The sequence below is a fragment of the Xenopus laevis genome, chromosome 4L (genome assembly GCF_017654675.1).
Source record: "Xenopus laevis strain J_2021 chromosome 4L, Xenopus_laevis_v10.1, whole genome shotgun sequence".
NCBI classification, from domain to species: Eukaryota; Metazoa; Chordata; class Amphibia; order Anura; family Pipidae; genus Xenopus; species Xenopus laevis.
Window position 1 is genome coordinate 104,064,826 of NC_054377.1, and position 24,269 is coordinate 104,089,094.

At 36.3% G+C, this 24,269-nt stretch overlaps 1 protein-coding gene across 1 annotated transcript; it reads left to right on the forward strand.

Moving 5' to 3' along the window:
• Positions 1-1,828: 1,828 nt before the first annotated feature.
• On the forward strand, positions 1,829-23,080 carry LOC108714416 (dimethylaniline monooxygenase [N-oxide-forming] 2). The gene is made up of 9 exons (XM_041590560.1): positions 1,829-2,117; positions 6,509-6,647; positions 7,270-7,458; positions 11,855-12,017; positions 12,266-12,408; positions 16,180-16,376; positions 18,671-19,026; positions 20,992-21,064; positions 22,645-23,080. Exons 2-9 carry the CDS (start codon positions 6,516-6,518, stop codon positions 22,988-22,990), a joined length of 1,599 nt encoding a protein of 532 aa, XP_041446494.1. The 5' UTR covers positions 1,829-2,117; positions 6,509-6,515; the 3' UTR covers positions 22,991-23,080.
• Positions 23,081-24,269: the final 1,189 nt, after the last annotated feature.

The window sequence follows — 24,269 nt, forward strand, 5'->3', positions numbered from 1 at the left end:
GACCTTTAGTTTCAGAGGGGGGTCAGCTGGTTGATGAAAACAAAATAAAATATTTTTCGTCTGTCTACACAAATGAGGAACCAGTAATTGAAGGTTTCCTTCTTAATAGTCCCAATTCTAGTAATACAACTAATGATGCATGGTTCACACATGAGGAAATTCAAAAGAGACTAGAACATGTTAAGATTAACAAAGGTCTGGGGCCAGATGGTATTCATCCCAGGGTAATTAGCGAGCTTAGCTCTGTGATTGCCAAACCTCTTTACTTAATTTTTCAGGATTCATTGAGATCTGGCATAGTGCAGAGAGACTGGCGAATTGCTAATGTGGTGCCTCTATTCAAAAAAGATCCCGTTCTCAGCCTCAAAACTATAGGCCAGTTAGTCTGACGTCAGTAGTAGTAAAGCTTTTTGAAGGGTTATTAAAGGATAAGATACTGGACTTTATAGCAAATCATAATACTATGAGTGTATGCCAGCATGGTTTTATGCGTAAAAGATCTTGCCAGATCAACTTAATTTCTTTTTATGAGAAGGTAAGCAGGGACCTCGATTCTGGGATGGCAGTGGATGTGAGTTACTTAGACTTTGCTAAAGCATTTGATACAGTGCCACACAAAAGGTTACTGGTTAAATTAAGGAATGTTGGCCTGGAACATAGTATTTGCACCTGAATAGAGAACTGGCTTAATGATAGACTACAAAGAGTGGTGGTAAATGGAACATTTTCTAATTGGACCATTGTTGTTAGTGGAGTACCGCGGGGCTCTGTATTAGGTCCCTTGCATTTCAACTTGTTTATTAATGACCTGGAGGTGGGCATTGAAAGTACTCTTTCTATTTTTGCAGATGATACTAAATTGTGCAGAACTATAGGTTCCATGCAGGATGCTCCCACTTTGCAGAGTGATTTGTCTAAGTTGGAAAACTGGGCAGCAAACTGGAAAATGAGGTTCAATGTTGATAAATGCAGGTTATGCACTTTGGCAAAAATAATATAAATGCAAGTTATACACTAAATGGCAGTGTTTTGGGAGTTTCCTTGTATGAGAAGGATCTAGGGGTTTTTGTGGATAACACGTTGTCTAATTCTGGGCAGTGTCATTCTGTGGCTACTAAAGCAAATAACATTCTGTCTTGTATAAAAAAGGGCATTAACTCAAGGGATGAAAACATAATTATGCCTCTTTATAGGTCCCTGGTAAGGCCTCATCTGGAGTATGCAGTGCAGTTTTGGACTCCAGTCCTTAAGAGGGATATAAATGAGCTGGAGAGAGTGCAGAGACGTGCAACTAAATTGGTTAGAGGGATGGAAGAGTTAAATTATGAGGGTAGACTGTCAAGGTTGGGGTTGTTTTCTCTGGAAAAAAGGCGCTTGCGAGGGGACATTACACTTTACAAGTACATTAGAGGACATTATAGACAAATAGCAGGGGACCCTTTTACCCATAAAGATGATCACCGTACCAGAGGCCACCCCTTTAGACTAGAAGAAAAGAACTTTCATTTGAAGCAACGTAGGTGGTTCTTCACAGTCAGGACAGTGAGGTTGTGGAATGCACTGCCGGGTGATGTTGTGATGGCTGATTCTGTTAATGCCTTTAAGAATGGCTTGGATGATTTTTTGGACAGACATAATATCAAAGGCTATTGTGATACTAAACTCTATTGTAAGTATAGATATGGGATATAGAATTTATGTGAAATTAGGGAGGGGTGTGTGTATGGATGCTGGGTTTTCATTTGGAAGGGTTGGACTTGATGGACATTCCCCCGTTGGCATATAAATGTCAAATCTTTTATATCTGGAGACAATTGGAATGTGATGCTGTAATATATTACATCTGTTCAAATCTGTTTCATAGATCAACATCTCTTTATTTTATTTTTTCTTTCTGAAAAGTGCACGTCTGTAAAGAAGTCAAGCCTGTGGGTGAGACCTGTGTGATGCATGTGGCATGAGTCCAAAATTCTAATAGATCTAAAGGTTGGGTGAAATATGTCTTAACCCTAATCTGTAATACCTCCCCTCCTCATAACTCATTTAACATAAAAAGTCTGACAGTAGAATAGACAGTCACAGACAGGAGGGGAAGCTAACAGTTACCTGTGACAACTGTAAGTACCATTTGCTTATTATGTGCATTTCTCTTTCTCTCTCATAGTATTATTGATATTATTATTATTTCTATTATTTCTTGTATATTTCTGTGACAGCAGAACTTGCCATGTGTAAACTAGGAAACATGGAATAACTACTGGCATACTAATATAATATATGGAGTAACTAATATATACTTATATAATATATGGAGTAATAATATAAACTAATATAATATATGGAGTAATAATATATACTAATATAATATATGGAATATCTAATATATACTAATATAATATATGGAATAACTACTGGCATACTAATATAATATATGGAGTAACTAATATATACTTATATAATATATGGAGTAATAATATAAACTAATATAATATATGGAGTAATAATATATACTAATATAATATATGGAATATCTAATATATACTAATATAATATATGGAATAATAATACATACTAATATAATATATGGAGTAACTAATATATACTTATGTAATATATGGAGTAATAATATATACTAATATAATATATGGAATATCTAATATATACTAATATAATATATTGAATAATAATATATACTAATATAATATATGGAGTAACTAATATATACTAATATAATATATGGAATAATAATATATACTAATATAATATATGGAGTAACTAATATATACTAATATAATATATGGAGTAACTAATATATACTAATATAATATATGAAATAATAATATATACTAATATAATATATGGAGTAACTAATATATACTAATATTATATATGGAGTAGCTAATATATACTAATATAATATATGGAATAATAATATATACTAATATAAAATATGGAGTATCTAATATATACTAATATAATATATGGAGTAATAATATAAACTAATATAATATATGGAATATCTAATATATACTAATATAATATATGGAGTCTTGATCAGTAATTACTGTACTGGTATGTTTATTTATACAGAGCTGTAGAGCTGCACATTACAGTTCTGTACATTTCTTTCAATGAATTATCATATTAGACAACACTGTGTGGAAATCCATTTAAAAAAATCAGAACAAAAATATATAAACGCATGACAGTTTCCATGTAGTATTTAGCAGTGAAAAGCCACTGGACTGTTCAGTTAAAGAAAGCAGTCAGGTGATTAATTCATACTTATTTTACATTCTACCAATTAATAGTGTTCCATTTACAGATACAGGCATGGGACCTGTTATCCAGAATGCTCGAGACCTGGGGTTTTCTGGATAAGAGATCTTTCCGTAATTTGGATCTTCTACTAGAAAATCATGTAAGATGAAATAAACCTAATAGGATGGGTTTGCTTCCAAAAATTATTAATTCTATCTTTGTTTGGATCAAGTACAAGGTACTGTTTTATTATCACAGAGAAAAAAAGGAAATACTTTTTAAAAATGTGGATTATTTGGATAAAATGGAGTCTGTGGGAGACGGCCTTACCTTATTTTGGAGCTTTCTGGATAACAGGTTTCCAGATAATGGATCCTATACCTGTACATAGTTTTTTTAGTCCATTGATGATGCCAGATTACTTTTAGTTTACTTTTACCACATGTGCCTTTGTATATGTATTTGCAACATTCATATATATTCACTATACATGCAGTGTGATTGAAGGAAGCTCTTGGGAAAGGGAAAGATTTTTACACGGCATCCTTAGAAAGTAGATTGCAGGAAATCTCCAAGTGATAAAAAGACGGTACAGACCTTCTGATTTATAGTCTATAAACAATTACAAATGGTTGAATGAGTAGTTTAGAAAGGTTTTTGCATACTGACAGTTAATTATTCAGCTCTGCAACTACTGGCAAAAATCCACTTTTATCTAATCTGGTACTGTTAATAAATGATATATTGTCAGTGACCTGCATTTTGCAACACTTTAAGGCCCGTTTATCAAAGGTCGAATTTCAAATTCATGTGAGTATTTTTAACTCACAAGAATTTGATCTTACTCGAAATTTGATTGGGGTGCATTTACTAGAAAAAAATCAAATATGCCAAACTCGGACTAATTTTACCGACCGGAAGACTCAAATCGAATTTGATTCTAATTCTACCAAACCCGATTCAAGTTTTTTCTCCAAAATAAACTCGAATATCAGGAAGGTTACAAACATCTCCAAATTGGTCACTGGAGCTCTCCCATTGACTTATACAGTAATTCGGCAAGTTTTAGGTGTTGAATAGTCAAATTCTAATTCTTAAAGGGCCAGAGTATGATAAATCTCGAAAACAGAATTCAAATTTTTAAAAAATTCGAATCAAGTTTGGATAATTCCCTAGTCAAATTTGACAGTTTTGACTATAAAAAAAATTAGAAAATCCAAATTTTCAAATCGATCCTTAATAAATCTGCCCCTTAAAGTCATGTGAGATGACTTTAAGGGGAAGATTTAACAAAGGTCAAAGTGAAAATTCGAATGAAAATGTTTTTTTTAAATTTGAATTTTGAGCTAATGTTTGTGTACTTTGACTAGGGAATAGTCCAAATTCGATTTGAATTGGAAAAAAATTTGAATATCAAAATTTATCATGTACTGTTTCTTTAAAAATTCGACTTCGACCAATCGCCATCTAAATCCTGCTGAATTGCTCTTTTTACCTATGGCGGACCTCCTAAAAACCTATTTGGAGTCAATTGATGGACTTTTTGAATCAAATTTGATCAAATGAGCTGTTACTTTTAATTCGCATGATTTGTACGAAAACTGACCTTTTCGCCCGGAAAAAAAAACGTAGTTTTTTTGATAAATTTTGATTTTTCTTTTTTAATTCGAATTTCAAAGTTATGGGAGTTCAAAAAAAATCCCATTACTTGGAAATTTGACCCTTGATAAACCTGCCCCTAAACGGACCATGATTTATGCCAAGAGTTATGCAACTGAATAGCTGGCATCGCTTCTAAAGTTAATGAATGGATGCTTTCTATGTTAAGCAAATCTTTCTTAATAGCAAAACAGGTATTTTATGCTTAAAGCTCTAGTGCCTGGATAATTAGCTAAACACCTTATAACAGAAAGGTTTGGCACAATATGCAGGTGCACATAATGAATACTAGATCAGTATTTCATCTTTTATATTACTCTAATTTTCCCTTTAATATTTATTATGAATGGATTAATATGGCGAAGCATACTGGGATATTTTTGTGAAAAGAAATTCAAGACTGAGGTGTTATAGCTGCTGCTGAATAGCATACAACCCTGAGCTAACCATAATACTATGGGACTGTGTGGGAAAGTGCACTACATAAAACCAAACAATATACCATTCACTAATAATTAGTACATTTACCAACACGCCAGTTCTCACAGGTCTCTGCATGTTCTGTTATTACACACACCTGTGAACAAAGAGAATCACATAAATGTGCAAGGCATTGTAGTAAACTGATCCTTCGCTTGAGGGGAGTTAACGACTGTAACATTGTTTCAGCGGCATATGTAGTCAGAACAACAGTGCAGAAAATAGCAAAGAATAATTTCATTCACATATAAAGTCATCATTGAAGTTATTTGGACTTTCAATCAAAATGTGTAATAAATGCATACTAGAAAGTTGCTTATAATAGATTTAGCTTTCATTATGCAAAAGTTTGGATTTATAACCCCTTTAATTAAAATAGGTTAAAATGCCCAATTCAGTGAACAGCAGGGGCATTTGGTTGAAACATATGTAGGGACTTGCAACTTTTATATAAAAAAAAGGATGGAAAAGTCAGAATCTGAAAATACTCCATCTCAGACCTGCTGAGGTTGTATATAAATCAATGGGAAAGGTCCCTATCCTATTTGGAAGTTTTTGTGGAATTAGCCCTAAAATCTGACTATTTCGGGCAAAAATTAAAAAAATGTGGACTTGTCGGGAAAAAGTCAGAAAAAAATCAAGAGATTCAAGAAAAAAAATCTAGAAAAATGTTTTTACCTGATCTGATTAAATTGCTCTTTTTTAATAAAAAATAAGGTCAATAGTAATGGGAGAATTTGTCCATTTGCGAATCTCCCACGAAATTTCGTGAAACGGATAAAAATGTGCGAAACACATTGAAGTCAACGGGTGGCAAAATTATTTTGATGCGCATAAATTTTGATGCCCACAACAATTTTTATACGTGCACCTATTTTGGCCAAGTCAATGGGCGTCCAAATTTTTATTTCTTGCTGGCGAACTTTCGCAGCAGTTTTGCGAGTTTATTCGGTGGTGGCGAAACGCAGAAGTTCACTGCGAATTCACGCCTGGTGAATTTATTCGCCCATCACTAATCGTGAATTCTAGTTTTTAATAAAACAATCAGAAAGATTCGGATTTTGAAAAATAACCTCAGCGATTAAATACATGCCCCTTAATTCTGCAGAGAAAAAATGGTTAAAAATGTTGCAGTGATTGGAGCTGGAATCAGTGGTTTGGCGGCTATCAAATCCTGCCTGGAAGAAGGTTTGGAGCCCACGTGCTTTGAAAGAAGTGATGATATTGGAGGCCTCTGGAGATTTACGGTATGATTTATTGCTTTACACAATTACACTTGTAAAGACAATTTGTTTGGTTTTGCATTTCTAAAAAATAATTGTGGTAATTTTTCAATACATCTCTTCCTTCACAAAAAGTCTTGAAAGGCTTTTCCTTATCACAATGAAAGCCTATAGAGAAGTCGTACAACTTTACTACTAATAACAGTGGTAAATACGCTACAATTAAAGGAATTTTTTTGCTGGAGAACAATAATAAATATGGGAACAGTTCCTGACAACTTTTATATTTTTTCCCACTGGTTAAAGAATGCGAAAACTTTTTTACTAACTCCCTTTGCAGAAGGGGGCTTTTTTATATTAGAATATTGGCATACTAATACATATATTAGACTTGCATCTATGTCGGGAGTGCCCATACTTTACTAATCCGAAGTCTACTTTTACTGATGTTTTTCCATTATGATCTACATCCATAAAAGCATTGTTAGCACTCTGTTCAATGGAAAATATTACTTAAATAATAGACAAGCTGTTTGTTGACAGTGTCTTTAGATCTACTGACCACCAGCTAAATGTGTACTAGTAGATTCTGATCTACCTCTTGGACATCCCTGATCTATGCCATTGTATTTCAATTTCTCCGCAGGACAATTCAGAGGATGGGAGAGCCAGTATCTACAACTCTTTGGTCACCAATGTTTCCAAGGAAATAATGTGTCTCAGTGACTTTCCAATGCCAGAGGATTTTCCCAACTTTCTGCCCCATCACAAATACTTTGAGTATTGCAGAATGTATGCAGAACATTTCAAACTGCTAAAATATATCAGATTTAAGGTGAGTGGTTCGTATAACTGTAACTTATCATTGGCAGAAAACAACTAAATGCATCTCTTTTATCAAATGTGAAAGCTATCCCTTTAACCTGTCGGCAATTACCATTAAGTTTTCCTTCCGTACTGAGTCCTACTAAAAAACAGACTAAGAGGCAGATTTATCAAGGGTCGAATTTTGTGGTGATGGGAGTTTTTTTAAACTTCTATCAACTCGAAATTCAAATAAAAAAAAAGACCAAACGAAATTTATTAAAAAAAAAACCCTTTTTCAAAGTTCACCTAATGACTCCAAATAGGTTGTAGGAGGTTCCCCATAGGCTAAAACAGCAATTGAGCAGGTTTTAGATGGCGAATAGTCAAAGTAAGATTTTTAAAAATACAGTACATTTTCTATTTTTTTTCAAATTCAAATCAAATTTGGACTATTCCCTAGTTGAAGTACACTAAAATAAGCTCGAAATTTGAATTTGGTTTTTCAATTTGACCCTTGATAAATCTGCCCCTAAATAAACTCAGTAGGATTGTGGATTTTTACATCTTAATTACCATGAAGTAAACAGTGTTTTATTATTATAGAGGGGAAAAAAAAATTTGCTTGAATGGAATCTATAGGAGATGGCCTTTCTGTAAGTCATAGCTTTCTAGATAACATGCTTACAGATAAAAGATGCAATACTTGTAAATATTGCATAATTTTTGGTTACCTCTTTTCTCTGTATATTTAGCATTTTTCTGCTTTTTAAAAAAACACCTAGACTTGCCATAGGCATATGGTACTTAATGCTATAAAGATCAAACATTTTTTTTACCATTAATAATAGACAAATACGAAGGGATTGGGACAATCTGGTGCTCATAATTCATACACACATGTTCTTGTTTCTGATTGGCCAGGCTTCTTTATACCCAAACAGTGCAAAATAATGGGGTTATAATGAGGAAACATGTCTATTGTTTGTTTTTTACATTTCATTGTATAGGTGCCCCATTCTATTATGGTGAAAAAGAGGATTAAGGGGATTCCACTTGTTATCCCAGAAGAGTTCCCAGTGTCCCCTACACAGGGGCACTGCACGTCTTTAATGAATTGCACAGGGAGGAAACAAGAATAACTTGTCTTTTAAAAGGGGATTCATGGGTGTCTTACCGTTTTATTTTAATTTCCACCACTCTACAGAGCATGAGCCTATGAACAGCATTCCTTCCAAATCTGACGCCTAAATTGCTTCCAATCTTTTTAGGGTAGACATAGCACTACTTAGTGCTCATTCAAGAAGCACTTGTGTCCAGGATTATTTTGCGCTCTCTTAAAAGTCTGGTACAGTGTGTAGCAGGAGCATGATCAAGGTAGCCCTGTCCTTGGCGCCTGCCCTTAGGGCCCCTAACAGTTAGGGAACAGGTAGGGTGAGGGAGAGCGCTAGGTCTACATACTTGTGCCCCTCATAAATACAGCAGTGCTTATCACAAACAAAGCTGTATTCGTTGAAGTATTTCACGCCTTTCTGCAGTGCAAGCTGGGCAGGGAGCAAAATACGGAAATCATGGGAGCTTGCATCTATATTTTGCACTATACACCTTGCTTGCCATCAGTTAATGACCCTTATAATCCTTTGCCTTTGAAGTGTTATTCTGGCATAATCAATAGAAGCTCTCACAATCCTTACTAATTAAGCAAAATTGATTTATGGGAAACATAGTACAACATTCAGCTTCTAAATATATATATATATATCCTTGAAAAAGGCCCCAAGGGGGACCGAAACGTTGGACACATATGCGAATAAAAACTATTTGATTCACTATACTATTTGGAGTGCGGCTCTATGCAATTTATTAAGTATCAATATACTTTGAGCCTGCACCCATGTAGAAAAACGCTTGCACTCAAATCCAGTCTTGGAGATACTGTGGGTGCTCGGTCAAAGCTTCAGCATACAATCATTCGATAAGGACCCGCACTCCAATGTTTCGTGAAAAAAGTTTTTTTATTTTAACTTGTGCATCCAACGTTTCGGCCCATGCATGGGCCGAAACGTTGGATGCACAAGTTAAAATAAAAAAACTTTTTTCACAAAACATTGGAGTGCGGGTCCTTATCGAATGATTATATATATATATATATATATATATATAGCATATTGGTTTCGAGTAATGTATGTTTCTGTTGAGGCAAAAAAATCTATACAAATATTAACTGGATAGTTTAAAGGATGAGAACCTCCAAAAATTAGAATGTCTTTACCTCTTGTATTGGTTATTAGTTGTTTTTGCATGTTTTCTTCTATGTTTAATGTATATACCTTTTTAATGTGCAACACTGCATAATATGTTGGCTTTTTATCAATCCATGCTATTCTTCTTTTTCTTTCTTTCGTTCTTTCTTTCTTTCTTTCTTTCTTTCTTTCTTTCTTTCTTTCTTTCTTTCTTGCTTTCTTGCTTTCTTTCTTCTTCTTCTTGTTTTAAAAACACCAATACAGTTTATATAACTAGGCAGCTGTGTAGCCATGGGGCAGCGTTTCAAGTTAAATAAGGCAAACTTTATACTGTTTGTATATACTGAGTGCAGGAGATAAAATTATGGACGTTTTTTTAAGGTTTTTAAATCTGTTTTCAGTTGATATTGTGTATCTCACTGCAATCTTTGGCATTAACTAGGTCTAAACAATCTCATGCTTCATGAAAACGGATATCTCACAATACACAAGAATTTACGCAAATTAGTTCCTTCTGAATGGTTTCATAACTTGTTTTTCAGGCAATTCCTTGTGCTAAATCTGCATTCATAATCTATACCAAATGCTTGGAATCGTATTGTATTTTTAGCAAGTCATCTTAACTGTTTCCTAGGGTATAACTGTAACAAACTTTGCACCTTATACCTTATAACCCACTTAAGCTCATTTGCCATCAAGTGCCTAGGGCTTCTTTGGAAGCAAAACTGAGTGTACACTGATGTTATTCACAGAGGTACTTATGTCCATACATCTGTGGAAATTGCTGCAACTTGTGCCAAGACTCAGTGGCTCCATTCAACCTGCTCTGACTTGTGTTCAACTGTGTGCATAGGAACCCTGGAGATACCGCTGACCTAAAGCTGGATGTAATGCCAGTGTTCTCCTAGTGGGTTGCATCAATGGATATAACTTACCTGGGACCAGTAAATGGCTGTGTGTATTGGTGTACTTAAAGTGATGATGAAATTGTGCCCTGCAATTTGCACATGGTTCACGAAAACCAGAAGCTAATTTGTAACATTTGCAATGTGTAATGTGCATATAATGTAATGTAATTTGTAATGTGCATCATAAGAAAGTGGCGGTGGACACGATTAGTAGAATAATCAAGTAGGAATTTTGGGGAAATACTGCATTTTGGTTAAAAAAAACTGTTTTGCACATTGCACTTGCTTTGTAAGTGAGCCCTCATACAGTATGTCACTGTACAGTATCTAGAAAGAAGAGAGCAACTTTTGGTTTTTACAATATCACGATGCTAGATTGGTTGTACAGTGGGGTTATGTAATAAAATACACTAAGAGGCATATTTATTATGTTGTATTAAACGAATTTCGTATGGTATGTGTAATTTTACGCCATGTGAATGCCGCCATTATTTTACATTGCTTCCGACAGAAGTCACTTAGAAAACCGCGTAAGAATTTTACGCCATTTTTTAAATGGTGAAGCCTGGTGATTTGTTGTTGTATTTACCCTGCCTTTTTTACACAGCATAATAAATATGCCCCTAAGTTTGCCCAGGCATAGTAACCCATAGCAACCCATCAGCAGGTAGCATTTACAGGTCACTTGTTTAAATGAAAACATCTGATTTGTTTCTAAGGGTAAGTGCACCTGTACTTTTTATTACATATAGGGGGCAGGTGTTTCACTGCCAAAAAGCTCCTGAAATATCCACTGCTGTCTCCCATTATCTTTAGCGGAGTATTGTTTCTGGGTAATAATATAAATGTTCTGTTGACATTACCATTAACCAACAGAACAGACGTTTGTGTGATTTACTGTTCTGAGCATGATATTTACATTTTTATATGTATTTTACATTGCTGGTATGTTTTTCTTTTGATCATTCATATACTGAGAAGAAGTAGCACAACAGAACAATGTCAATACAAACATTTCTGTCCAGCAAAGGATGGCAAGGCAAGTCATATGATTTTGCTTTTGTATTGAAGAAGTCCATTTTCTGTCTACTTGATAGAAAATTCTTTAAAGAATCCAGTCTTCATCCAATTTTCAAACTGCCAAAAATATATTAAGAACTAATGCAAGACATTTCGTGTCATGTTTTTTTTTTAATCATTTGCATGGATTTGATCTGAATAAACACTGTAGGCGATTGTACTCTAATCATTTTTTATGTCTTTATTTTTTAAACAGACGGAGGTTTGCAATGTACAGCGAAAATCTGATTTTTCTGTAACAGGACAATGGGTCATAGAGACCAAAACCAATGGGAAAACAGAGACCACAATCTTTGATGCTGTTATGATATGTACTGGTCAGCATGAACAACCCGTGTTCCCTTTGGATTCATTCTCAGGTAAATAGTTTATTGGAAACAAATAAATAAAGTTTATCTGATACCTTTTAGTTCCCACCTGTATGAAAGTGCAATTTTAGAAAGCATTATACTATATATAGAAAGTCTGTATATATACAGTATATAATAATGGGACTTAAACAGTGTCCCCAGCTGATAATCAACAATTAGCATTGATTATTGTTATATTTTTAAAAATGTTGTTTTATAAAAATCTAATTGGATTCCCATTTTTCCCATCTATAAAGGCATTAAGAAGTTTAAGGGGCAGATTCTGCATTGCCGACAATACAAGAGACCTGTTGGTTTTGATGGGAAACAAGTGTTGATTGTGGGAATGGGTAACACTGGAGTTGACATTGCTACGGACCTCTGTACCAAAGCTGCAAAGGTACTGATGCATTTATTTTACATGTGTTTCATTTACCCATAAAGTAGATTGGTATCAGCACACCCTTAGGGCTATAGTATGGCTGGAGGTAGTAATGGAGACTCTGCAGTACCACATGCTAAAAACCTCACTGCTCTGTCACTGCCACCTTCCATCCATCGGCATGACACCATTTGTACTGGGCAGTAAGTGTCACGTTCGGCACCCTAAATCCAGAACCAGTGCTGGGCTCCCTGGTCTCGGCTCTGACTTCTGCCTTTAACAGCCGCCTTTCACCTCGGGAGGAGCCCTTGGCTAATTGGATGCCACCAGGACTTATTAAGAGAGGAGCAAAGCTACAGGTTCTGGATGAGCAAAGGGGTACAATCGTCTCACCAAAGATACTGGATGGAAGAACACAACTTGGAAGACAGGCCAGACAACACAGCGTGAAACAGGCAGGCCGGGCCAGCATAAGCAGAGTTAGAATAGTCAGACAGGTCGGAATCAGGATTGGAGAGCGTAGAATAGTCAGACAGGCAAGGATCAGCTTGGAGAGGTCAGAATAAACAGACAGGCAAGGGTCAGGATACAGAGTTCAGAGTATTCAGTCAAAGCAAGGGTCAATAACCAGAAGATCAAGCACCAGGAAGAAATGAATTGAAACTAACAACGGGCAATGTGTTTTACTACAATGCCCCTTTAAATACTTACAATTTCACACCATTGCGCGATGATGTCATCACGCTGGCGCATAAACCCGGAAGCTCCCCGCAGCCCACTAGACCGCCAGGGTGAGTCCTTACAGTAAGATACAAAAGGGAGATAGTAAGACATTTGCTACGTGAGGGTACTTTATAAGTATGAGAAGCAGTAAGACTGCCAGTGTATTGGTAGAATGAGAAGCCCTTCAGAATTTAAACTAGTGGTAGAAAAAGGAGATGCAATTTAAGGTGCAGTAAGAGGGCTCAAGAGAAATCAAAAACAAGGGGACACAAATTAATCTATACAAAAGACCAGGTTCAATTGAAACAAATCACATGTAAACAAAAAAGGCAATCCCCCAAATGTAATAAAAGGCACCAAGTTTGCCAAGGAGCAGTAATCCATAGCAACCAATTAAATGCTACCTGCCAGGGCCGGAACTAGGGGTAGGCAGAGTAGGCACGTGCCTAGGGCGCAAAGCTGGGGGGGGCGCCAGGTACGTACCTGCTCTGACGCCTACCCCGTGTCCGGATCCGTCTCTCGCAGGCTGGTGAGTGTAATCTTCCGGAAAATGCGCTTCTGCGCATGCGCGCACGCCCTTTCGCGCATGCGTGCCTGCCCTTTCGCGCATGCGCGCTGGAGTGCCATTTAGTGCATGCGCGCTGGAGCGCCGTTTCGCTCAGTTGAACTGAAGAAGCTGCTCGGATGAGTAGTGAAACGTCTTCATTGATTACTCAGCAAGTCCAGTTGTTTTTAGATTGACCTATACTAGGTTTGTAGCTTATGAATCCAAAAATCCTTTTAGTTTGGCCTACATGTTGTAGGTCACATTTACATTCAATTAAATAAACTATAACCTTTGTATTATAGTTTCAGTGCTCCACCTTAAATTCTGCTATATTAATTTTGGACTTAAATGTATTACCAACATTTTGTATAAAAACGACAAGTTAAGCACCTCTAGTTGGCCATCTGCAAACCTATAAATTTGGTATAGAATGGAGGGCCCACCCTTCTCTCCTCAATTCACTTCAGGGACCCAATAATACAGCTTTTTCTGAGCTGGCAAAATAAATACAGCCACACTTGCTGCAGCAACATACCTATTTTCCCTGGAGTTTTCTATTCACCAGTCTAATACTGGTGAAATATGCACAAAATCGTGCCCTTCTCTTACAGCTAATTAAAACAGTCTATGATATCTTTATAACATGGATTAAACTGGGTGCAGAAAATGAGATTGTTATTACTGTCATTCCATAAGGAGAATTGATATGACCCCCAATGTCTATAAGCTCCTCCATCCTTACTCTCTATATTTTTCATTTTGTTCTTATTTGACTGTAAGGGATATTGGTGAGACACTATGGGGTGGTGATTACTAGATTCTGTAATATATGTTCCTACCGCACACTCGCCTTTCCTCTTACTGCGTTGGTGGTGCTGGTTTCTCCGTTGACCCCGGCCAGGTCCCTTAGCAACAGCAAACAAGAAACGGATCCGCACACACGCTATGATCAGCAGTTGGGGGACACCCCTCTTTATTATATCACCTCGTCATCAACGTTTCGGGGGATAAACCTCCCTTCCCTGATGAAGGGAGGTTTATCCCCCCGAAACGTTGATCACGAGGTGATATAATAAAGAGGGGTGTCCCCCCAACTGCTGATCATAGCGTGTGTGCGGATCCGTTTCTTGTTTGCTGTGGTGATTACTAGACCTTTGTAAGTAGCTAGTAACAGCAATTGGTTTAAAAGAGGCACCCCTCTAGTGCTAGATAATTTTAAATCTAAAAATTATATCTCTTTCTTATTAATATTGGAAGTGAATACTATCCCTGTATCTTTGAGATTAATATTTTTTAAATATTTTTTAAAAGTAATTTGTCTGGAGTGTCTCCAGATTATAATTATATTGTCAATAAAGCACCTATAGAGGACTGGGTTCCCCTGCCAGATGGAGGATCAGATGGATTGACACCCCATGGACGCACCACAGCGTTGCAAATAAAATATGTTAGTAAACTCAAAATAGTTGTGAGTCAATTTAAAATATAGAATATGTATTTTGTGCTGGTGGAAGATATTTATCATTATCTAAAAGGTGCTTGACAGCCATAGAGGCCTAAATTGTGCTTACTGTTTGTATATAATGATTGTGCTTTTATAGTCACCCATGTATAATCTTCCTTGCTATAGTATCCAGTACAGGTATGGGATCCGTTATCTGGAAACCCGTTATCCATAAAGTTCTGAATTACGGAAAGGGCGTCTCCCATAGACTCCATTATAATCAGATAATCCAAATTTTTAAAATAAAACGTGTTTTATTATTAAGCAATACTTCTAGTGCTAGACCATTATCCACTAAGGATTTTAGATCCCTTGTAAGTGCAATTTTATTTTTTATCTTTTTATGAATAAATGTATGAATGACACATGCTATGAGCACCCCATTTTATTTATAATTGTTTTAGATGCAGTAAGAGGGCTACTATTTGGCACACTTTGGGAATGTTACAATGATCATTCTAGATGATACAAAAATATGACTCTACATATGTGGGGTGATTTTAAATTTGAGTCCTAAAGCATTTGTCTCAATTGCCTTGTACTTGAGACAGCCCTAAGTCTAACTGATCACAGCTGATAAAGAGTAAAATACTACAGCTGAGATTGCGAGTCCCCCTCTCACATTTCAAACATTCTGCATTATTTCTAGACTACAGTATTTTTGTATGACACTCCCACCATTGTAATTTAAAGCATTGGTCCCTAGTTATTGTTATGCATTACATACAGTAGTAGTCATTTAAACTCATTGGCAGTACAACAGAATGGGGGTAAGGGTACTTGTTTATATTTTAATTAAGAAGCAGATAAACATGTTGCAACTATAATCAGGAATATGATTCCCAAAAATAAAAAATAAAAAAAATAACACAGTATATTTTTTGAAACATTTTTATAGTTATTGGCCTTGTATTAGTACATGGAACTGTGCACTCAACCTGAAGTCACAGATTTGTGTGTTTGTATAGCAGATTATTTTTTTAAATTGAAAAAAGATATTTATTTAATCATACAGGTATATCTTAGCACAAGAACTGGTGTCTGGGTGCTCCGTCGACTTGGACAAGATGGATATCCATGGGATTTAAGTTTCATCACACGATTCAGAAGCTGGATTCGAAACACAGCGCCACCATCAATAGCACGATGGCTTCTTAAGAAGTATATGAATGACCAATTTGACCATAGTTTCTATGGAATACAACCTGAAGGGTAAATTGAAAGATTCGCAAAATGTGCTTGATTATATACACTGAGGGGCTAGCAAAGAAAATTAAAGCAACACATGTATGAATTAACTATAAATCTACTCCTTTGTAAGGACCCTAAGACACTTAGAGGGGGGTGGATATTCTAGGCCAAGGGACATTTTTATTAACATTGGAGACAAACATCAGTGGTGATATTTCCCATAGCAACAAATCAGCAATTAGATTTAAACAATCACCTACAAGTTAGAAATCAAAAGCAGAAGATCTGATTGGTTTCTATGGGCAATATCACTGGTGATGTTTGTTTCCAATGTTAATAAATATGTCCCACAGTGTACAGTTTGGCCCATCAGTCAATCCCATTAGGTGACCAGAATTGAGGCTACCTGAAGCACGTGGTCCCAAGAGAACAAAGGCATCTGGATGCTCCTTCTCCATGGCCTGGTGGGTGCATTAGTATATTTACAGGTCCTGGAGAGGCGGCAGAGACAAGAAAAAGCATGACGCTAAAGACCAGCAGGCAACAAAACGATAAAAAATGCCTTAGTACTATAAGCAACAGGAATCAGAGTGTTCAAAGTAATCCAATTGTGTAATTATGCAAAAATGCAGAAGCAATTATTTTTGCAAGTACATGTATGAACTTGCAATTTTTATTAGGGGGTTTTGTTGCCTGTGGGGAGATGCCCTAACACACAAAATTAGGATGAAATAGAGGATACCCTAGCATTACAGTTTTTCTGAGACCTATAGCACACACACAACATTTTGATAATTTGCAGTGTTGACCATAAAGTCATAGGGATCATATCCTTCACCTTGTGATGTCAGTACTAAAGGGTGCAAGTGCTTCCTAGAAAAGCATTTAGTGGTGTGCTCTTGTGCCCCTTTGTGCTCATCAAAAAAACACATGTGCCCCCAGGTAGGCTGCTCTCTGCACATAAAAAATCTGTCATTTGGTGCAAAAGCTTTGTTAGGGCTCTTACTCACTGGTGTTTTGACCTGCGCTCCCCTGCGTTCCGTTTTTTGGCGTTCAGCCGCAGGGGAGCGCAGGAATAGACGCAAGTCATTATTTCAAATGGGGCTGTACTCACTCAGGCGCGTGTAGGCGCCGAACGCAGGTTCAGACGCAACATGCTGCATTTTTCCTGCGTTCGGCGCCTACACGCGCCTGAGTGAGTACAGCCCCATTTGAAATAATGACTTGCGTCTATTCCTGCGCTCCCCTGCGGCTGAACGCCAAAAAACAGAACGCAGGGGAGCGCAGGTCAAAACGCTCATGTGTAAGAGCGCTAAGGAAGCCCAGTAGCCCTGTCCTTACTGCCTGCCACACCACAACCTTCCCCTGCCCTTCATCTATTCAGTGCTGCCTAACACAAGCAGTGCACGATTCAAGGAGCATCAGGCATTACATGTAAGGAACCTTTGCACACTACTTCTTGCTCTGTAAATTACATAAATGATATATATATATATATACTATAACAAACAAGGGAAAGTTGTGCTCACCACTATTTTTTAAAACCATTAGGCGGGGGTGCAATGAGGGTGTGACCACAAAATATTTGACTATATATATATATATATATATATATATATATATATATATATATATATATATATATATATATATATATATATATATATATATATATATATATATATATATATATATATATATATACACACACAAAAACACACAAGAGCCATTAATATCCTGCAAATTCTTCAAATGATATCTTTTTAATAGGTGCTTAGTGATGTACCTGATGCTCAGTGATGTAATTTCTGTAACATGACTCCCTAAAACGTGTGAATTAGAGGCAACATTTAAATATATAAATATGTGTGTGTGTGTATCCTGTAAATGTTATTCCTTATCAATGGTGCTTAGTGATGTCATTTGTTACATGATTCGCTGAAACTTGTGTATTATAATTAGTTAATGTAGCCCCTGTTGTAAAATATGAGGATATTAGAAGTCACCTCAGACTTCCATTACCTGTATCAAAACACACAGCCTTCAGCTTTGTGCTTTCATATGGTCCTGGAAATCGTTGGTGACATAATATCCTTCTATGCTACAAAAGGGGCCATGTTAATTACTATATACATAGATAAACAGACAGACGGACAGATAGATAGATACACACTCACATTGCCGTTAAATGTGTTTGTGGTCATCCCCACAGTGGGAACCGTTGAGTGTTAGAAAAATGTGACTACATATGGTGGATATTGCTACCAACACATATTCTATCAATGACATTGAAAATGCTGTTATTTAATTGGCAGCATTGTGTGGAAGGAGCCTTTAGTGAATGAGGAGCTCCCAAGTCGTCTTCTTTCTGGAACTATTGTGATAAAACCAGAAGTGAAAGAATTTACTGAGACTTCAGTCTGTTTTGAAGATGGCACCAGAGTAGATAACCTTGATGTTGTGATCTTCGCCACTGGGTATCAGTTCTCCTTTCCCTTTCTGGAGGAATCGGTTATTAAGGTGGATGATAGCAAAGGATTTTTGTACAAGAGAGTCATTCCAGTTGGCCTCCAAAAGCCAACGCTTGCTGTCATTGGTCTTGTTTTGCCTATTGGACCAATCATGGTGCTTTCTGAACTTCAGTGCCGATGGGCCACCAGACTATTTAAAGGTAAGGACAGTAATTGTTTAACTATTACCAAATACTTTAGTAAAGTACTACAAATCATATTATTCACTTGTTTTGGGGCGGATTGAAAAACATAAAGAGCATAAACATAAATGGGATCACATTTTTACATTTTCAGGGGAATGTAATTAAAGTCGCAAAGAGCAAAACAATTCACACCAATAAGACTAACAATCCACATCTCGCAATGCAATATTGTTCCTTAAACTATTATTGCATTGCGAATTTTAATTGTGCACTCTTAAGAAGTGCTTGAAGGTGTCGTAATCTTTTGGAGCAAACATAACGACTTTTTCATTAAGAAGTTTTAATACATTGACTGCGCATTGGCACAAACTATAAAATTCCCAAATGATCTTCCACTGTCGGAAGTGGTCGCTAAACAGTTTCCGGTCTCGCAAAAGCTATATTCAATTTCGCAAAGCAAAATTTGTTCGTGCAAAGACATAACTTTTCGAATTGTGAATAGTTTTTTCGTTAGCAACTTTTATTACATTCCCCGTGTGTGTCTTTCCTTATTCCAACTGAGGCAAACTGGAGAAACTATGAAAAAAAAAAATGCAGAAGCATTATTTTTGCAAGTACGTGTACTTGCCATTTAGTTTTTATATAGAAATGATATCTCAGATTTTCAGAACTGCATTACAACAAAACATAAGTATCAAGTGATTTAAATCAGTATACGCATAAAGACGGAGGATGGAGGAAGTTGTTTCAGGTTTCAATGTAGCTTATCTACTACTATTGTTTACATTTAGCTCATTATACTATAGATTGTATTTTAAAACACATAAACTAAATTATATTTGGATTAGCATTGTCCCCTTGCTGCACCTTACAACAAGGGTTTTTTGTGTTAAGTTTATGATCATACCATGTCAAAGAACTGTAGCAATGGTAAAACAAATATCCACTAGAAATTATTTTTCACAAATTGGTATTCTTTTTTCCTTATAGTTTTTGAGATATAAATGGTTTTAGTGTGCAACTTCGACCTATCATTTCTTCCCTACTGCAGACAATTAAAGCACATGAAATCCATCAGCATGAGAGTGTTGGTTGCAGCCTCAGGCTGAGGAATTCACAAATACTTTACTGAATATATAAGTGACTATAAGAATAGTATTGGTGACACAAAAGTATTAAATAATCACTACAGTTCAAAATGAATCAGTTAATAGTGCTGCTCCAGCAGAATTTTGCACTGAAATCCATTTCTCAAAAGAGCAAACAGATTTTTTTATATTCAATTTTTCAAATCTGACATGGGGCTAGACATTTTGTCAATTTCCCAGCTGCCTTAAGTCATGTGACTTGTGCTCTGATAAACTTTAATTACTCTTTACTGCTGTACTGCAAGTTGGAGTGATATCACCCCCTTCCTTTTCCCCCCCAGCAGCCAAACAAAAGAACAATGGTAAGGTAACCAGATAGCAGCTCCCTAACACAAGATAACAATTGCCTGGTAGATCTAAGAACAACACTCAATAGTAAAAACCCATGTCTCACTGAGACACATTCAGTTATATTGAGAAGGAAAAACAGCAGCCTGCCAGAAAGCATTTCTCTTCTAAAGTGCAGGCACAAGTCACATGACCAGGGGCAGCTGGGAAATTGACAAAATGTCTAGCCCCATGTCAGATTTCAAAATTGAATATAAAAAAAATCTGTTTACTCTTTTGTGAAATGGATTTCACTGCAGAATTCTGCGGGAATAGCACTATTATCTGATGCATTTTGAAAAAAACATGTTTTCCGATGACAGGATCCCTTTAAATAATAGAAACAATTTGACTTTTAATGAATGGGTTTATCCTTGAAGCGCACCCATACTCCCCTTTGTATAGTTACATGAAAAATATTGTCTACACATCATTAATGGCAGCTTAGTAAATATAGCCTACTGCTTACTGACTGTGTCTCATCTTTCCATGTAATATTTTGCAGGATTAATCAAGATGCCTTCAGCCCAAGAGAAGAGCCAAGATTTGGCTAGGGATGAAAAACTCAGAGACAAATGGTAAGATGACAGCTAAATGACATCATATCATCATATTACTAAACAAATTGGATACAAATTTGGTAAATTTTTTGACCATATTTTTTTGATCAAAACTCACAAATTCAAATTTAAAACCACCAACTTGAATTTAAATGTGAGATTTATCATACCTCAACCCTGGGAACAGTTCTAATTCAACTATTCTCCACCCAAAAACTGCCTAGTTCATGTAGAAGTCAATGGCAGATGTCCCTTGAAATATATGAAGATATCAATAGTAGTGATGAGCCAAAATTTTGCTAAGTCTTTCTTTGAAAATGATGCCTCATAGATTCCAATGTGAGAAAAAAAATGTTGCTTGTCAAAAAAAAGTCAGGCACCCCTAAGTCATTGTATTTACTTACCTGAAAACCCAGGCTGATGCTCCTATCAGCAGAAAACTGCACCGGCCCAGGGTTATACCAGTGAGCACCACGGATTGCTTCTCTTCCGTCTTCCTCTTTCTTCACACGGCTGCGTATGCACAGTAGAAAGAAAAGCTGAACTTTATCTAAAAAGTCAGCTATTTCATTCAACTGCGCATGCATTTGCCCTGGGGTGCTCACTGGTATAACCCCGGGCCGGTGCAGTTTTCTACTGATAGGAGCACCGGCCTGGGGTTTTAGGTAAGTCAATACAATCATTTGGGGGTGCCTAATATTTGGCACCCCCAAGTGAACAAAGCCTTTCCTTCTCCTTTAAGAGTAAGTATACCATGTGGCAGGGTCCCCTGATGGCTCTGGATTGTATATAAAGTAGTGGAGGTGTCCAGATCATTACCGTGCACCCCCTATGGAGGAGAATAATTGTATCTGGTGCCTGGTTTAAAAATTCCACAATAAAGGATTAAACTGAGAAAGGGGGGCCTGCCTGTGAGTAAGGAATAGGCTTTATGATTGTACTACAACAATATCCAAAATCCTACCTTTCCTATTTAAATTAATATAAGCACACTGCTTAACCTGGCAGCCCTTACTTTACTGAATTTAATCTCTGGGGGGGGGCGCCAAACTTATTCCATATCTAGGTTAAAATTCCTAACTACTTAACACTTTAGCCTTACTCTGGCATGATGGAAGGATGTCTAGCGCTGCATTCTAGAACAATGTTAGTTTGAAGTCAATGCTAGCCATCCTTCTACCAAGTTCAATGTGTTGTCTTATTATTACAGAAAAAAACATTTTTGTTTGTGTTTGCATGTTTTCCATTGTGTATTCCATTATCTGCAATATCACTTTGAGAAATGAAGGAACAAAAGGACCCAAGGGATACCCAAACAATGTGTGACATGAATTTAGGTGATTTGGTTAAATAGTTTTTTGGTTGACTTTGGAGCTTTTTATAGAAAGTGTTGCCAGATAATAGACCTCATATCTGTACTGCAAAAGAAATGTACTGTATGAATAATGGATTGTTTTTTTAGATGACAAGTTCTACTGAGCGGGACCTTTTGTATTGGATATAGTTGTTTAAGTAATCTGTATGTAAGTTTTGTATGCAGAGCTGCACATGTGTTATAAAGTAATAATAATGTGGTTAATTCCATGTTTACCCATTAGGTTTGCAACATCTAAAGATAATTCTCGACGTACTGACTACACTTTATATTTGGATGACCTGGCTTTGCAGATTGGGGTGAAACCAAACATATTTAAGTTGTTTCTCACAGATCCAGTTCTGGCCACAAAAGTTTTATTTGGACCCTGCAATTCTTACCAGTACCGTTTAACTGGACCTGGGAAGTGGCCTGGTGCCAGAGAAGCAATAGTAACCCAGTGGAAGAGGATTAAGAAACCCTTGCTCACAAGAGTTGTAAAAGATGACCCTCATTTCCCTTTGACATTGCATGTTCTTTGGTTTTTTTGGTTTGTGGTTTTGCTTGGAGCTATTTGGATAATGACTTGATCAAGCCATAACAATGCTGTAAAATACAATATCAATGCTAAGTTACCTTGTTAAATTGATTGATGAAGTATGTAGAATTGCTTTGTTAAGATATCCATAGAATGTCCAAATTGATTTGATTGATTGCTTGGGGTACATTCAAGCCTTACTGTGTTCATGCCCAGCAGCTGATGAGCACAAAGTTACTCACTACCTTTGCTTGTGAACATGGAGTTGCTGCAAAATGAATGCAGATGCAGCAAAAAGTGGCACATGTTAAAATGCACCAAAGGACACCAGACTGAGCACATGGCAAATGATCAATCTGTGCAATATTTTTAAAGCGGCAGTATACCCTCTTTGTAGGCATTAATTCAATAAATTGGGCTTGTGCTTAACATATTTTTTGCCTATTGCTTTAATTAGGAAGTCACTTTTTACTTCCTGAATAATACAACCACAATCAAAACAAATCATCAGCGTCTACTGAGAAGCATTGTGTATAAACCACCCCACTCACCTTCCCCAAGCAGCAGTCTGTACTAGAAGCGACACCATATACCATACTAGTGGCTTCTCAGTGAACTGCTGCTATGTTTTGATTACCTTGTACTTGCATGGAAATGTTTGTTTTATTCATTTCTTGTCCTCAAGTTTTTACATCCTAGTAACTATCACAAACTGGAACATTAGATACTTAGGTGATTCTATTAATGCTGTGTAACTATAAAAATGTTACTAGTGCTTTGTAAATATTTTTTCAATTATATGAAAAGTGGCAAAAACAAAAATGTAGTATTCATAATAGAGGATCATAGCACAATAGACACTACTTCTCTTCTGGTTCATTTGCTCATATATGTTGAGTATGGGGTAAGCTGTACTCTACTCTGCATTCTTATTACAACAGCAATAACTATTAGTAACACAAGACAGGAGCCTAATATACACTCCAACTTTACCATCTTCTGCTGGACATCATTATAAAAGAAATACTGTGCTATTAATTGTATTCCTGTACTATATAGACACAACAGGAAAAAACCTGATGATTGAGAAACGACAGTTTGACTCAGTTCAGAAGAAAATAAACACATTTTTGACATACCCAAATAAAGTTTTAAAATCATGTGTTTTTTGCACTATTCAATTCTACTGACTCAATTAAATAATGTTCATTAACACATTAGGGTTTATATACATCCATAAGTGCAATGAGTGTGCAATTTCAAGCACAATAACCATTTTTTGCACACAATGCAGCATTTTCCCAGATATGTTGATGCAAGTAGCTTAAATT

What these genes read in the sequence shown, in the direction of transcription:
- LOC108714416 (XM_041590560.1), top strand. Translation starts at nt 6,516, where the DNA reads ATGGTTAAAAATGTTGCAGTGATTGGAGCTGGAATCAGTGGTTTGGCG. An exon ending in TAAAATATATCAGATTTAAG is followed by an intron (nt 7,459 to 11,854) that starts GTGAGTGGTTCG and finishes TTTTTTAAACAG; the next exon opens with ACGGAGGTTTGCAATGTACA. An exon ending in GGCCACCAGACTATTTAAAG is followed by an intron (nt 19,027 to 20,991) that starts GTAAGGACAGTA and finishes AATATTTTGCAG; the next exon opens with GATTAATCAAGATGCCTTCA.